The sequence below is a fragment of the Erythrolamprus reginae genome, chromosome Z, assembly GCF_031021105.1.
Source record: "Erythrolamprus reginae isolate rEryReg1 chromosome Z, rEryReg1.hap1, whole genome shotgun sequence".
NCBI lineage: Eukaryota > Metazoa > Chordata > Lepidosauria > Squamata > Dipsadidae > Erythrolamprus > Erythrolamprus reginae.
This window is the reverse complement of record NC_091963.1, coordinates 96,044,683-96,059,567: the sequence shown is the minus strand read 5'-3', so window position 1 is coordinate 96,059,567 and position 14,885 is coordinate 96,044,683. Positions and strand designations below refer to the sequence as shown.

Genomic DNA, 14,885 nt, shown 5'->3' with positions numbered 1-14,885 from the left:
CTTGGGGATCTTAAAACGCCCCCCCCCCCCCCGGTACCCTTTTTGGGCTTAGCAAGCATTCCTACATCCCCTGAGAGACCAAAAGTGACACAGGAAGGCACTGCATCCCCCCCCACGTTATTTTGGACCTAGCAAGCCTTCCTACATCCCCCTGGGAGCCAAAAGGGATGCAGGGGAACCCTGGAAGCCGGGGTTGCTTCTAAGTTACCTCGCTGCCAGTTCGCTTCCTCCTGCACGTTGTGGCAAAAAAAACCAAAGCCAAAAAACAGATGGCAACCACATGCACAGTGCTGGAACTTGGCTTCTGCACATGCTCAGAAGGGGGGGGAAATCATAAAAAAAAAAAAAGATGGTGGCACCCATGGACCGGCACCGACTGATCCAGTTCGGAGATATCATTATGACATCACCAAGCGGGACGCACTTCAAGATTGAAAGGTTTAAATTGTAACATCAGCATTGCCCGGAGGATACCATTTGGTGCATCCCTATCATATCAAATATCTATTAAATTGCCATTAAATGGTAACTATCTATTCGCGATCCACCTGCTTTCAAACTATTGGGTCAGAAGAAGCTGGAGCATGTGACAAGAGCTCACCTCGTCCCGCAGCAAACAATCGGGTCTCAAATGTGAACCTGCTGATCATCAGCCTAGTGTCCTATGCATGTAAGCCATTGCCAGACTATTGAAGCACTCATCAACTGGTTCACATGGGAATGCAGTCTGTCTGATGATTCTTGAAAGTTCGTGGAGTTATTCTGTTGTTAATCACCAATATATATATACATATATGATTTTCATACATCTGATACAAGATGAGATTTGAATCATAGCAATCATGTAGTATTTTGCTTTCCAGAAATAGAATACAGTGAAATCATAATTCTACACAAAGTTTTAAGCTCACCTGATTGTCTTCCTGTCCTTCCATGTTATACTGATTCCCTGCCTGTAGCTCAGTGACTTTTTCTCCCAGGAGGAAGCCCAGGCGAGTCATGAGTGTGTTTGCTGCCTCATCTACAGAGGGAGGAGGTCCCAGCTCCTGTTCAGTTTCACCTTCATGGAACCAAAAAAAGAAAAGAAAGAAAAAGGAATTTAACTATATTCTAGATTTTATATATTTTCATATATAAAAATATAATCTTGTACTTGTAGCACTAAAAATATTCTTCACATTGTTATAGGAGGCTAAAGAATATTCTTTTAAAATGAAAAAGTGCTTTTGGGTTGTTATATTCTAGATTGGCCCAATTCATGGATCGGAAATATTACACTAATAAAAGGAAGTGGGAATAATGGTTGGGCTATCTGTTGTTCAGCACCCAGTGGTACCGCAATAGCAGTGCAGCTGATGGTATCAGTGAGGTCTGGAGACATTATAGGCGTGCAATAATATGAGTTTCAGGGTTGTAGCAGTGACATTTGGCAGCGGCAGATTTATTGAATTTCAATAAAAGTTGTCAGGGCAGTATGCCGATAGCATTAAACCTATGAGCCATATGTTCACAGGTTTGTCTACAATATGCTCAAATTTTTATTAGAATATAATTATCCAAAAGTGGATTTTTTATTAGTGTTTGAAGCCATATTATATGAAATTTGGGAAATATTTATGTAGATTCTGAGACAATTGTTTCTAACAATTTACAGTGGTACCTCTACTTATGAACTTAATTCGTTCTGTGACCAGGTTCTTAAATAGAAAAGTTTGTAAGAAGAAGCAATTTTTCCCATAGGAATCAATGTAAAAGCAAATATTGTGTGCGATTGGGAAAACCACAGGGAGAGTGGAGGCCCTGTTTCCTCCCAGGAGATTCCTAGAGAGGCCCCATGGAGGCTTCTCCCTGTCTTTTCCAGCCCTGTTTCCTCCCAGGAGATTCCTAGAGAGGCCCCATGGAGGCTTCTCCCCACCTTTTCCGGCCTTGTTTCCCCCCAGGAGATTCCTAGAGAGGCAACACAGAGGCTTCTCCCAATCTTTTCTGGCCCTGTTTCCTCCCAGGAGATTCCTAGAGAGGCCCCATGGAGGCTTCTCCCCACCTTTTCCGGCCTTGTTTCCCCCCAGGAGATTCCTAGAGAGGCAACACAGAGGCTTCTCCCAATCTTTTCTGGCCCTGTTTCCTCCCAGGAGATTCCTAGAGAGGCCCTATGGAAGCTTTTCCCCGCCTTTTCCGGCCCTGTTTCCTCCCAGGAGATTCCTAGAGAGGCGCCATAGAGGCTTCTCCCCACTTTTTCCAGCCCTGTTTCCTCCCAGGAGATTCCTAGAGAGGCCCCACGCAGGCTTCTCCCTGCCTTTTCCTGTTACAGTTTCAGAGGCTCAGGTTTGTAAGTGGAAAATGGTTCTTGAGAAGAGGCAAAAAAAATCTTGAACATCCAGTTCTTATCTAGAAAAGTTCGTAAGTAGAGGCATTCTTAGGTAGAGGTACCAGTGTATATAGATTCTGAGACAATTGTTTATAACAATTGCTTTTAAATAACATATAAAATGTAAATTGGGACTGGCATAGCCCAGCTTGCACCCCTTGGCCCCCACTTGCCCGCACATATTCACAGCCATAGTGCAGCTGGGCTATGCCAGTGCCATCGCATTCCTCTAGAGCAGAGGTCCCCAACCGCCGGTCCACGGACCGGGACCGGGCCGTTGGGGTTTTCCAGCCGGTCCGCGGCGCCACTGCCCTCCCGGCAGAGGACATTATGCAGGACAGGGTGGGGTGTCGGGCAGGGCGGGGAGAATCAGGAGGCTCCTTTGGCGGCTGGGGGCTGCCTGGATTTGTGATTTTGGCTGGGGGGGAGTTAGGAAGGTCCTACTTCTCCCCCCCAGCCAAAAACTCAAAGCCTATCTGCTGGATACGGGCGATGAGCGGGACGACCGGCGCCGAAGCCGGTGGCTGTGGCAGCTGCTGAAAGAGGCTGCCGCGCCGCTCTGTCCCACTCATCGCCCGTATCCAGCAGATAGACTTTGAGTTTTTGGCTGGGGGGGGGGACTTAGGAAGGTCCTACTTCTCCCCCCCCAGCCAAAAACTCAAAGCCTATCTGCTGGATACGGGCGATGAGCGGGACGAGCGGCGCCGAAGCCGGTGGCTGTGGCAGCTGCTGCAAGAGGCTTCCGCGCCGCTCTGTCCCACTCATCGCCCGTATCCAGCAGATAGGCTTTGAGTTTTTGGCTGGGGGGGACTTAGGAAGGTCCTACTTCTCCCCCCCCCCAGCCAAAAACTCAAAGCCTATCTGCTGGATACGGGCGATGAGCAGGACGAGGGGCGCCGAAGCCGGTGGCTGTGGCAGCTGCTGCAAGAGGCTTCCGCGCCGCTCTGTCCCACTCATCGCCCGTATCCAGCAGATAGGCTTTGAGTTTTTGGCTGGGGGGGGACTTAGGAAGGTCCTACTTCTCCCCCCCCCAGCCAAAAACTCAAAGCCTATCTACTGGATACGGGCGATGAGCGGGACGAGCGGTGCCGAAGCCGGTGGCTGTGGCAGCTGCTGCAAGAGGCTTCCGCGCCGCTCTGTCCCACTCATCGCCCGTATCCAGCAGATAGGCTTTGAATTTTTGGCTGGGGGGGGGAGAAGTAGGACCTTCCTAACTCCCCCCCCAACCAAAATCACAAAGCCAGGCAGCCCCCAGCTGCCAAAGGAGCCTCCTGATTCTCCCCGCCCTGTGGAGAAGTGTGGAGGGCTGCGTCACTAAGCTCCACCCCTCCATAACCCCACCCCCATTTGACCAAAGCCCCCCCCCCCCCCGCCGGGCCGTGGAAAACTGGTCTAGCTTAAAGCCGGTCCCTGGTGCAAAAAAGGTTGGGGACCTCTGCTCTAGAGCAGCCATAGCCGCAGGACGGCAGTGGCTCTCTGACAGGTGCTGAGCGGAGGAAGTGCAACACAGCATGGGCCACCAGAGGGTGAAGGCAGGAAGATGAAGGGGAAGTGGTGGGATGAAGGGCAAGTGGCAGGAACGAGCGGAATAGAAGGACGCCTGGGCAGCCCTGCTGAGCCTCTTCACAGCTGCATTCGGGTGGCCTCTCCCTGAAAGCCCGCCACAAAGAAGCAGGCGCCCTGCCAGGTCTCCTGCCAGAGCCCTGTGCCTGAGTTGGAGGCTTGGCAGTGGCAACTCAGTGGACAGCCTGGTGGTGAATTCAGGGTCCATGCTGTTGCAGAGCTCACAGCGAGTCAGTTGCTTGCTGGCCCTGCCGCTTTGTACTCTAAAGTCATCTTTAAAATAAGCTAATATTTTTAATCATTGAGCCATTCTGCACACTTCTTCCAACCAGTTAGATAGTTGTGCAAATCCCACAATTCAGAAGGGGCTTATTGTTAGCCAGAATCAATGCCTTCCCAACAGCCATTACCAAAGGAAGATACCAAAAAGTCCCATTTAAACAGAGATTGTATTCATACAAGGATAACTTGAATTGATCAATGAATTGATGGAACTGTTATTTTCTATTGTTCTCTTTACGCAGTACTTGCTAGTAATGACGATTTTAATTCTTTACTAAATATCCTATTCAATCTGATTTGTCGTATCTCAAATAGTTATTATCAGATCAATCAGATTTTATTTTTTTTGACCACAGTGAAGTATTACAGTGATCCCCCGATCATTGCGAGGGTTCCGTTCCAGGACCCCCCGCAATGATCGGTTTTTCGCGAAGTAGCGCTGCGGAAGTAAAAACACCATCTGCGCATGCGCAGATGGTGTTTTTACTTCCGCAGCGCTAGCGAGGAGCCGAAGATTGGGGTTCCTGGGAAGGGGACTCAGCTGGGAAGCGGCGCTGGGGTTTCCCCACCGCCCACGCAAACTCCTCGCTGCCGCTTGCCCGCCCTTCGCCCGCCCACGCCGCTCGCTCGCGCCGCTTACCAGCTGAGTCCTGAAGCCAATTCGCTTCAGGACTCAGCTGGGAAGCGGCGAGAATGAACGGCGTGGGCGGGCGAAGGGCGGGCGAGCGGGCAGGCAGGCGGCGGACAAGCCGTTCGCTCGCACCGCTCGCTCACGCCGCTTCCCAGCTGAGTCCTGAAGCCAATTCGCTTCAGGACTCAGCTGGGAAGCGGCGAGAATGAACGGCGTGGGCGGGCGAAGGGCGGGCGAGCTGCAGCGAGGAGTTTGCGTGGGCGGTGGGGAAACTCCTCGCTGATGCCCGCCGCTCGCCCTCCCGCCAGCAAGAGGGGGAAGACCCAGGGAAGCCGCCCAGCAGCTGATCTGCCCGGCGCCATCTACGCATGCGTGCCCATAGAAAAAAGGGCGCGCATGCGCAGATGGTGTTTTTACTTCCGGGTTGAAAAATCGCCATATAGCCGTTTCGCAATGATCGGGATCGCAATACCCGGGGGATCACTGTATTTTATAATCTGCACAGAACACTATGTTAACGCTAATCCTTTTTATATTGTATTGTATTGTATTGTATTGTATTCAATGATAGGATTCAGCTAGTTTACCAAGGTTCGGCCAAATCGATTGTAAACTTTTTGTGTAGTTCGGTGAACTAGCTGAATTATCATGTTCAGCCCTGCATCACAGCTCACTCCTCCCCTTCCAAACATTCCTTGCCATGTACAGCCTCCCCTGAAGTCATTTTGGCATCTTGGTGCTCCTCCAACCGCTCCATTCCCCCTTCCACTTGTCCAAGCAAGTGACGTAGATGCAGGAAAAACCCAAAGGCAACTCTGACAAGGGGCCTGGAGGGAGAGGCAGGAGCTACCAAACAGTGGCACGCTAAGTGCCTGAAGGACCCCATTTATCACTGGAAGTACAGGGGGCCTCAGCAGGCAACGAGACAGGTTTTGGTTGGACTCCTGGGCAGATGAGGGCTTCCTAGGGTGTCAATCTAGCACCCAGAGACAGTTCTGCCCTAAGGAGGTCGGAGACATCGTGGAGGCGCCTGCAAAGAGGGGCTTAGGCCTGGTCTGCACGTGGTGCCATGATTCATCAGTTGCTGATAATGCTGCATGTCTACCCATGTCTACCCTTCGTGGGTGGCGTCCTGCGGTGATGGGGCTGCAGGGGAGGCCCTTCCTCTGCAGGCCCAGCCCATCACCCTTTCTCTTCGTCCCTTGCAGATGTCTCCAGAGCTGCCACCATTCCTGCACCTGAATAAAGCCATCCTCTGGCCTGTATCTGCTATCTGGGCACGCTCTACATCCACCTGCACAAGTTCATCAAGCAGTTTGCCAAGCATGCCCAGCCACTGCTGTCGCCACCCCACTACAGATGCATCCTTTCCCTAAGTAAACTTAGCAACACACATGAAGAGGAGGATGAATGGATGACTGGGCGTGTGCATGACAGTTGGCTTCCAGTGCTGGAGAGGGCAGGAAAGGGAAGCAGGCAGGCTACTGCAGCCTTTCATTGGGTAGCTGGAGCAAGACAGGACTTGTCCAGTCAATGAAGCAGTGGAAGTGATGTGCCGGTGTCTGGAGGCTGTTGGGGCCTGGATGGGTGTCAACAGACTCAAGCTCAACCCTGATAAGACAAAGTGGCTGTGGGTTTTGCCTCCCAAGGACAATTCTATCTGTCCGTCTATCACCCTGGGGGGGGAAATTATTGACCCCCTCGGAGAGGGTCCGCAACTTGGGCGTCCTCCTCGGTTCACAGCTCACATTAGAGAAACATCTTTCAGCTGTGGCGAGGGGGGCGTTTGCCCAGGTTCGCCTGATGCACCAGGTGCGGCCCTATTTGGACCAGGGGTCACTGCTCACAGTCACTCATGCCCTCATCACCTCAAGGCTCGACTACTGTAACGCTCTCTACATGGGGCTACCTTTGAAGAGTGTTCGGAAACTTCAGATCGTGCAGAATGCAGCTGCGAGAGCAATCATGGGCTTTCCCAAATATGCCCATGTTACTCCAACACTCCGCTGTCTGCATTGGTTGCCGATCAGTTTCTGATCATAATTCAAAGTGTTGGTCATTACCTATAAAGCCCTTCGTGGCACTGGACCAGGGTATCTACGAGACTGCCTTCAGCCGCACGAATCCCAGCGACCGGTTAGGTTCCACAGAGTTGGTCTCCTCCAGGTCCCGTCAACTAAACAATGTCGTTTGGCGGGACCCAGGGGAAGAGCCTTCTCTGTGGCGGCTCTGACCCTCTGGAATCAGCTCCCTCCAGAGATTAGAACTGCCCCCTCCCTCCTTGCCTTTCATAAACTCCTTAAAACCCACCTCTGCCGTCAAGCGTGGGGGAACTGAAACATCTCCCCCTGCCTATGTAGTTTTTTGTGTATGATGACTATATGTATGTTTTTATATACAGTGATCCCTCGAGTTTCGCGTCCTCGAGCATCGCGAAAGGGCTATATCGCGAGTTTTCAACCCGGAAGTAAACTCCACCATCTGCGCATGCGTGCCTTTTTTCTATGGCCACGCATGCGTAGATGGTGGAGTTTCCCGCCGGGCACATAAGCTGCTGGGCGGCTTCCCTGGGTCTTCCCCCTCTTGCCCCGGTAAGACCCCAGCGGCGGCGCGAGAAACGGCGTGGGCGGGTGGGCGGCATGCGCGGGGACACCCCAGCTCCGCTTCCCAGCTGGGAAGCGGCCCCAGCAACAGCGTGGGTGGACGGGCGGTGCGCGCGCGCTTGGGGAAACCCCAGCTCCGCTTCCCAGCTGGGAAGCGGCCCCAGCAACAGCGTGGGCGGGCGGGCGGTGCGCGCGCTTGGGGAAACCCCAGCTCCGCTTCCCAGCTGGGAAGCGGCCCCAGCAACAGCGTGGGCGGGCGGGCGTTGCACGCGCGCGCGCTTGGGGAAACCCCAGCTCCGCTTCCCAGCTGGGAAGTGGCCCCAGCAACGGCGTGGGCGGGCGGGTGGCACGCGCGCGGGGAAACCCCAGGCGCGAGCAACGGGGTGGGCGGGCGAAGGGCGGGCAGCGGTGGAAGTAAAAACACCATCTGCGCATGCGCAGATGGTGTTTTTACTTCCGCACCGCTACTTCGCGAAAAATCGATCATCGCTTGGGGTCCTGGAACGGAACCCTCGCGATGATCGAGGGACCACTGTATTGGGGTTTCTTGTTTTTTAGACTTTTTAAATGTATTATTGTTATTTTAGATTCTAACTACTGTATTAGATTTGTTATTATATATTGTTTTTGTCATTGCTGTAAGCCACCCCGAGTCTGCGGAGAGGGGTGGCATACAAATCTAATTAATAATAATAATAATAATAATAATAATAATAATAATAATAATAATACTCTTCTTGCAGTCTCTTCTGCCTTGCAAGGCATGGAAAGGTTTTCTGCCCCTCACTTAGGCATCCAGCCCTCCCTTTATCGATGCAATTTGATGGTGGCAAGTGGGAAGGGGTGGGGAGGGGGAGAAAGGCATTCCAGCTCTAGTTAGGAAGGGTATCTGGCATGGGCGCTGCCAGGTGCAAGGGCATCTGGGCGGTGTTAGGTGTGGCAAGCTCTGAAGCACAGCACTGCAATGGAGAAATGGGCAATGGAGTGGCCAATGCAAAGGAAGGCCACTTCCCCTGCTCCTCCTCCTTCTCTCATGCTGGTTGCTCCATTCCCCATTTCTCCATTGCAGCGCAGCGCCGTGGATCCATTTTGATAGTGGGGGAAGGATGTAATTTAACAACCAGTAAGGTTGGGCATTGTGGGAAGCTTTCCCACATGTGCAGTAGAGCTGGAGAGTGGGGTTGGGCCATGCTTCCCATGACCCCCAACTTGACCTTGGGTGAACCAGTTGTTAAATTATTTGAATCCCCCCACATATTGTATTGTATTTTCTCCTTTCATCATAACTAACCATGATTTTTATGTTTTATTTGTGATCTATGACCAAATAAAGATTTGATTGTCTGTTTATTTATTGAGATTATTATTAATTGCTTGAAAGTGACTTGTTCATTGTTGATATTCGTTAGGGTTATTATTTGATCTGTATTTTAAAAACCTGTTTAAAATTAATATATAATACTATATCAGTAGAATTTGCCAACAGAAGAAAATACTGTAGCAAACAAAAGCAGAATAGCAGAATCTTTTAGAAAACAGCTGAAAATAGATCAGTTCTTTTAAACAGTCTTCTCTGTCTACATTGCATTCTCTTTGTACACAACCTACATAAGGTTTCCAAGCAACTAATCAAAGTTCAGAGCTGAAGCTAAATAAAGCTTTAATGAGATTCTTACATCTGCAATAGCCTGAAGCTTTTCAAGATACCAAAGAACTTAATTGATAAACAATAGATTTAGAGCACTTGTTGCAATAACTAAAGGAATAAGAACATTTTATTTCTAATGTCATTTTTGTAGATTAAATTAGTAGGTAAATATACTTTTCAAACTCTATAATTTAAAATTATATAAAATGGGGAAATGAAATCACCAGTCATTTACAATTTGTTTTGATGAGACACTGAAGTAAAAGGGAAAACAGAAATACGTGCCTGTATATATATTTTAATTTATTTATAGTCCTTTTTTATTTTTACAAATAACTCAAGATGGCAAACATATCCAACATACTTTCCTCCTCCTATTTCCCCCAAAACAACAACATTGTGAGGAGAGGTTGGACTGACCCAAAGTCACCCTGATGTGTTTTATGCTTAAAGTGGAGTTACAACTCCCTGTTTCTAGCCTGGAACCTTAAACACTAGATCAATATATATATATAGGTATGTTATTTACGTTTCCATCTGTTTCTGTATGAATCTCTGTAAATGCACAAATTATACACTACTTCTGATAGGCAAGTATTATGGAACATTAAATATCATTAAAAAGTCTCACTATTCTCTTATGACAGTGAGAAAGAACAGTAGAATCGGCAGCCACCTGATAAAATTACTTCTCTCAACATATAAGCAAGGAAAGCGTCTACCCAAAAAAATAAATAAATCTGAACTGGCATGCTAAAAGCACAAGTATATCAGATAAAAGACTATCAAACATGGCTAAATTGTAGGAAGCAAAGGGGGCAACAAATGGACAATTCTCTGGATGGAAAGAAGTGAGAAATAGTGTGCCCCAAGGTTCAGTTTTGGGACCTTTACTTTTTAATTTATTCATTAATGATCTGGATGTAGAAGAAAATAGTGAGGTAGCAAAGTTTGCTGATGACACTAAATTGTTCCAGGTAGTGAAAAGTGAATGATTGTCAGGAGCTCTAGAAGAATCTCGAAATTGAGTGAGTGGGCAACAAAGTGGCAAATGCATTTTAACCTAAACAAATGCAAAGTTATGCATATCGGGGCAAAGAACCCCAATTATACCTACCAACTGATGGGGACCAAGCGTTCTGAGACAACCCAAGAAAGGGATCTTGGGGGTTTGGTAGACAGCTCAATGAAGATGTCAACCCAGTGCACAGCAGCAGAAAAAACCCCAAATTCCATGCTTGGCATGATTAGGAAGGGAATCAAAAATAAGTCAATAAGTGTTGTATTGCCTCTGGACAAATCGATGGTGAGACCACACTTGGGAGTATTGTGTGCAGTTCTGATCACCGCACCTCAAGAAGGATATAATGGAACTGGAAAAGGTGCAAAAAAGGGACAACAAGTATGATCAAGGAAATGGAGCACCTCCCTTATGAAAGCAGATTGTCACGCCTTAGTCTCTTCACCCTTAAGGGATGACTTGATCGAAGGGTATAAAATCATGCATGGGATAGAAAAAGTGGATAGAGAAAAAATCTTTTCTCTATCACACAATACTAGGACGAGGGGGCTCTCCCTAAAGCTCATAGGTAAGAAAAAGACCTCATGATCCATCTAGTCTGCCCTTATACTATTTTTTGTATTTTATCTTAGGATGGATATATGTTTATCCCAGGCATGTTTAAATTCAGTTACTGTGGATTTACCAACCACGTCTGCTGGAAGTTTGTTCCAAGGATCTACTACTATTAAAATAATATTTTCTCATGTTGCTTTTGATTTTTCCCCCAACTAACTTCAGATTGTGTCCCCTTGTTCTTGTGTTCACTTTCCTTTTAAAAACACTTCCCTCCTGAACCTTTTTAACCCTTTGACATATTTAAATGTTTCAATCATGTCCCCACTTTTCCTTCTGTCCTCCAGACTATACAGATTGAGTTCATTAAGTCTTTCCTAATACGTTTTATGCTTCCACCATTCTTGTAGCCCGTCAATTTTGTCAATATCTTTTTGTAGGTGAGGTCTCCAGAACTGAACACAGTATTCCAAATGTGGTCTCACCAGCACTCTATATAGCGGGATCACAATCTCCCTCTTCCTGCTCGTTATACCTCTAGCTATACAGCCAAGCATCCTACTGCCCGACCACACTGCTCACCCATTTTGAAATCACTACCCCTAAATCCTTCTCTTCTGAAGTTTTTGCTAACACAGAACTGCCAATACAATACTCAGATTGAGGATTCCTTTTCCTCAAGCGCATTATTTTACATTTGAAAACATTAAACTGCAGTTTCCATTGATTTGACCATTTATCTAGTAAAGCTAAATCATTTACCATATTACAGACGCCTCCAGGAATATAAACTCTATTGCACACTTTAGAGTCTTCGGCAAATAGGCAAACCTTCCCTACCAAACCTTCCCCTATGTCACTCACAAACATATTAAAAAGAATAGGACCCAGAACAGACCCTTGTGGCACACCACTTGTAACCTGTCTCTGCTCAGAATACTCGCCATTAACAATAACTCTCTGATGTCTACGCTTCAGCCAGCTGCAAATCCACTGAACTATCCAGGGATTAAGTCCAATCTTCACTAATTTATCTATCAGCTATTTATATGGAACCATATCAAAGGCTTTGCTGAAGTCCAGATAGGCAATATCCACGGCACCACCTTCATCCAACACCTTTGTGACATAGTCAAAGAAATGAGATTAGTCTGACATGATTTGCCTTCAGTAAAGCCATGCTGATTTGGGTCCAATAAGTTATTGTTTTTTATCCTGATTTATCCTCTTTTTGAGTAGAGTCTTCACCCAGAGGGTCGTTGGTTTATGGAATTCACTTCCAGAAGAGGTCATGACAACTGTCAGCCTTGATAGCTTCAAGACAGGATTAGATAGATTCATGGATGCTAAGCGTATTGGTGGTTATTGAAACAGATATTCATGTGCTGCCTCTATGTTGGTTGAGGCAGGCAGGATTCCTTTGAGTACTATTTGTTGGGTTTTGCCTTCTCTTTCTGCTCAAGATCCCCATATACAATTGGTGGGCCACTGTGTGACACAGAATACTGGACTCGATGGGCTTTGGCCTGATTCAGCATGGCTCTTCTTATGTTCTTATGTGCTCCTGGAGTTGCCTCAGCCAGGGCAATGCGAGGAAAGGAAGAGGCAGTGGTGGAGGCTCGGACATCCACGTGGGGAGCCCTCTGTAGGACTGTTGCATCCTCCGGTCATAAGAGCTCATCAGATTCACCCGACTGGTAAGCTGAAGAATATATTTCAGTGCCATACTAAAATACTGCTTGTCCAAATGAGCAGGTAAGGCCCTGAAATGGAGTCTGCCATGCCACAGGACAGTGTCAACAAAGAGAGGAGGGGATGGAATCACCTCCGCCTCAGAAATAGGCTCCTCAAACACAGGGTCCTTAGCAGATGAGGCCCCTGCTGCCTCCGAGGCAACTGACCCAAAGTTGACAGCATTCTTCGCCTTAAAAAAAATGGACTTGAAAAGGCCAGGGTGAAAAAGACGCTAAGAAGTGGGAGGATTCTAGGCGCGGTCCTTGTCCTCGGAAAGATTAAGCTCAATTTTGCCCTCCTCTAAATCAGAGCAACACTCTGGACAACGGAATGGGACAGTTAGCCTCTGCCAGTTGGGCACAGCTCTTTCATCTCCAGCCTTTCGTCTCTGACAATTGGTCGCTGCCTTTTCTCACTTACACATGATGATAATCAAAAGTTTTAAGTCTTTTTAGCCATATTAATTGGATTTTTAGATGTATTGTTATGTTGTTCTGATATGTTGGGAGCCGTCCCGAGTCCTCAGAGAGGACTCAAATCAAATCAAATCAAATCATAAATTCCCCCAAAAGCTTCAGGAATTTGGTCTTTGTGTATCCTATTCTTGCAGCTAGTTTCAGAAATCACACTCAATATTTAGAATTCCGTGGGGCTCTCTAAGCTTGATTCTTTTCTTACAGATGTTTCATTGCCCAAGCCAGATAACATCATCAATGCTAGTAAATTGCTCTCAACCCCACTCTCTACTAGCACTGATGATGTTATCTAGTTTGGGTAATGCAATGTCTGCAGGAAAATAACCAAACTCAATCCTGAAGTATTAACCCACTGTTAACATCAATATTATACAATGTGACGAAAAGAATGGAAAATCACTCATGGATCCTTCAGTTAAAGGTCACAACCCTGTGATTTGTTTTATTTTTGTATTTCCCTTTCCCAAGTTTCTATTACCAATTGTTTGAAACAAATTTGCTCAAAAGTCTACGTTTATAAAATAAAATGACCAACATACAAAGACCAAGATCCAAATCCTGAAACAATCAGGATTTTTATTGTTACAAGCATGTTACAACCTCTTTTCTGGCTAAGAATAAAATAAAACTGTTCCACCTTTATTTTCAATATCAGTGTTTCATGCCTTAAGAAGTTTGAGAGATACAAGTTTTTAGGGAGTCCTTGTAATAGTTCATAGTCTTCCAAAGTACTATGTACTACCGTGTTTTCCCGATAGTAAGGCAGTGTCTTACTATCTTTTTACCCCCAAAAGCCCCACTGTGTCTTACTTTGGGGGTATGTCTTACATTGTCCCGGGCACCGGGGCCGGTTCGTCTTCGGGCGCGGGGAGCTGCCGGAAAGGAGGCGGGCGAAGGAGGGCGCAGCTCCGGCCGCTCGCCTCGGAGCCGATCGGCCTCGCTGGCCGCTTGCAGCTGAGCCTCGGCAGGGGAAGCGGCCAGCGAGGCCGATCGGCTCCGAGGCGAGCAGCCAGAGCTGCGCCCTCCTTCACCAGCCTCCTTTCTGGCAGCTCCCTGCGCGCCCCTCGCCTTCGCACGCCGCAGCGCCACCGCCTCTTCCCCTGCCGAGGCTCAGCTGCAAGCGGCCAGCGAGGCCGATCGGCTCCGAGGCGAGCAGAAAGGAGGCGGGCGAAGGAGGGCGCAGCTCCGGCCGCTCGCCTCGGAGCCGATCGGCCTCGCTGGCCGCTTGCAGCTGAGCCTCGGCAGGGGAAGTGGCCAGCGAGGCCGATCGGCTCCGAGGCGAGCGGCCGGAGCTGCGCCCTCCTTCACCAGTCTCCTTTCCGGCAGCTCCCTGCGCGCCCCTCGCCTTCGCTCGCCGCGGCGCCACCGCCTCTTCCCCTGCCGAGGCTCAGCTGCAAGCGGCCAGCGAGGCCGATCGGCTACGAGGCGAGCGGAAAGGAGGCGGGCGAAGGAGGGCGCAGCTCCGGCCGCTCGCCTCGGAGCCGATCGGCCTCGCTGGCCGCTTGCAGCTGAGCCTCGGCAGGGGAAGCGGCCAGCGAGGCCGATCGGCTCCGAGGCGAGCGGCCGGAGCTGCGCCCTCCTTCACCAGCCTCCTTTCCGGCAGCTCCCTGCGCGCCCCTCGCCTTCGCTCACCACGGCGCCACCGCCTCTTCCCCTGCCGAGGCTCAGCTGCAAGCGGCCAGCGAGTCCGATCGGCTCCGAGGCGAACGGAAAGGAGGCGGGCGAAGGAGGGCGCAGCTCCGGCCGCTCGCATCGGAGCCGATCGGCCTCGCTGGCCGCTTGCAGCTGAGCCTCGGCAGGGGAAGAGGTGGTGGCGCCACGGCGAGCGAAGGCGAGGGGCGCGCGGGGAGCTTGGAAGCAATGTCATCGCCCCCCCCCCCCCGCAATACCCCCGTGTTTCCCCGAAAGTAAGACATATGTCTTACTTTCGGGGTATGGCTTATATAAGCCGACCCCCCTGAAACCCCCCATATGTCTTACAATCGGGGGGGTCTTACTATCGGGGAA

The 14,885-nt window shown here is 49.2% G+C and overlaps 1 protein-coding gene across 1 annotated transcript in view; it reads right to left on the bottom strand.

Annotated features, from left to right (window-relative positions):
- TANC2 (tetratricopeptide repeat, ankyrin repeat and coiled-coil containing 2) overlaps positions 1–14,885 on the bottom strand; it is a 257,730-nt gene that overhangs the window by 100,794 nt on the left and 142,051 nt on the right. Inside the window, exon 6 of the mRNA XM_070729274.1 lies at positions 912–1,060. Coding sequence (XP_070585375.1) covers positions 912–1,060 — 149 coding nt within the window. The remainder of the gene's footprint in view (positions 1–911; positions 1,061–14,885) is intronic.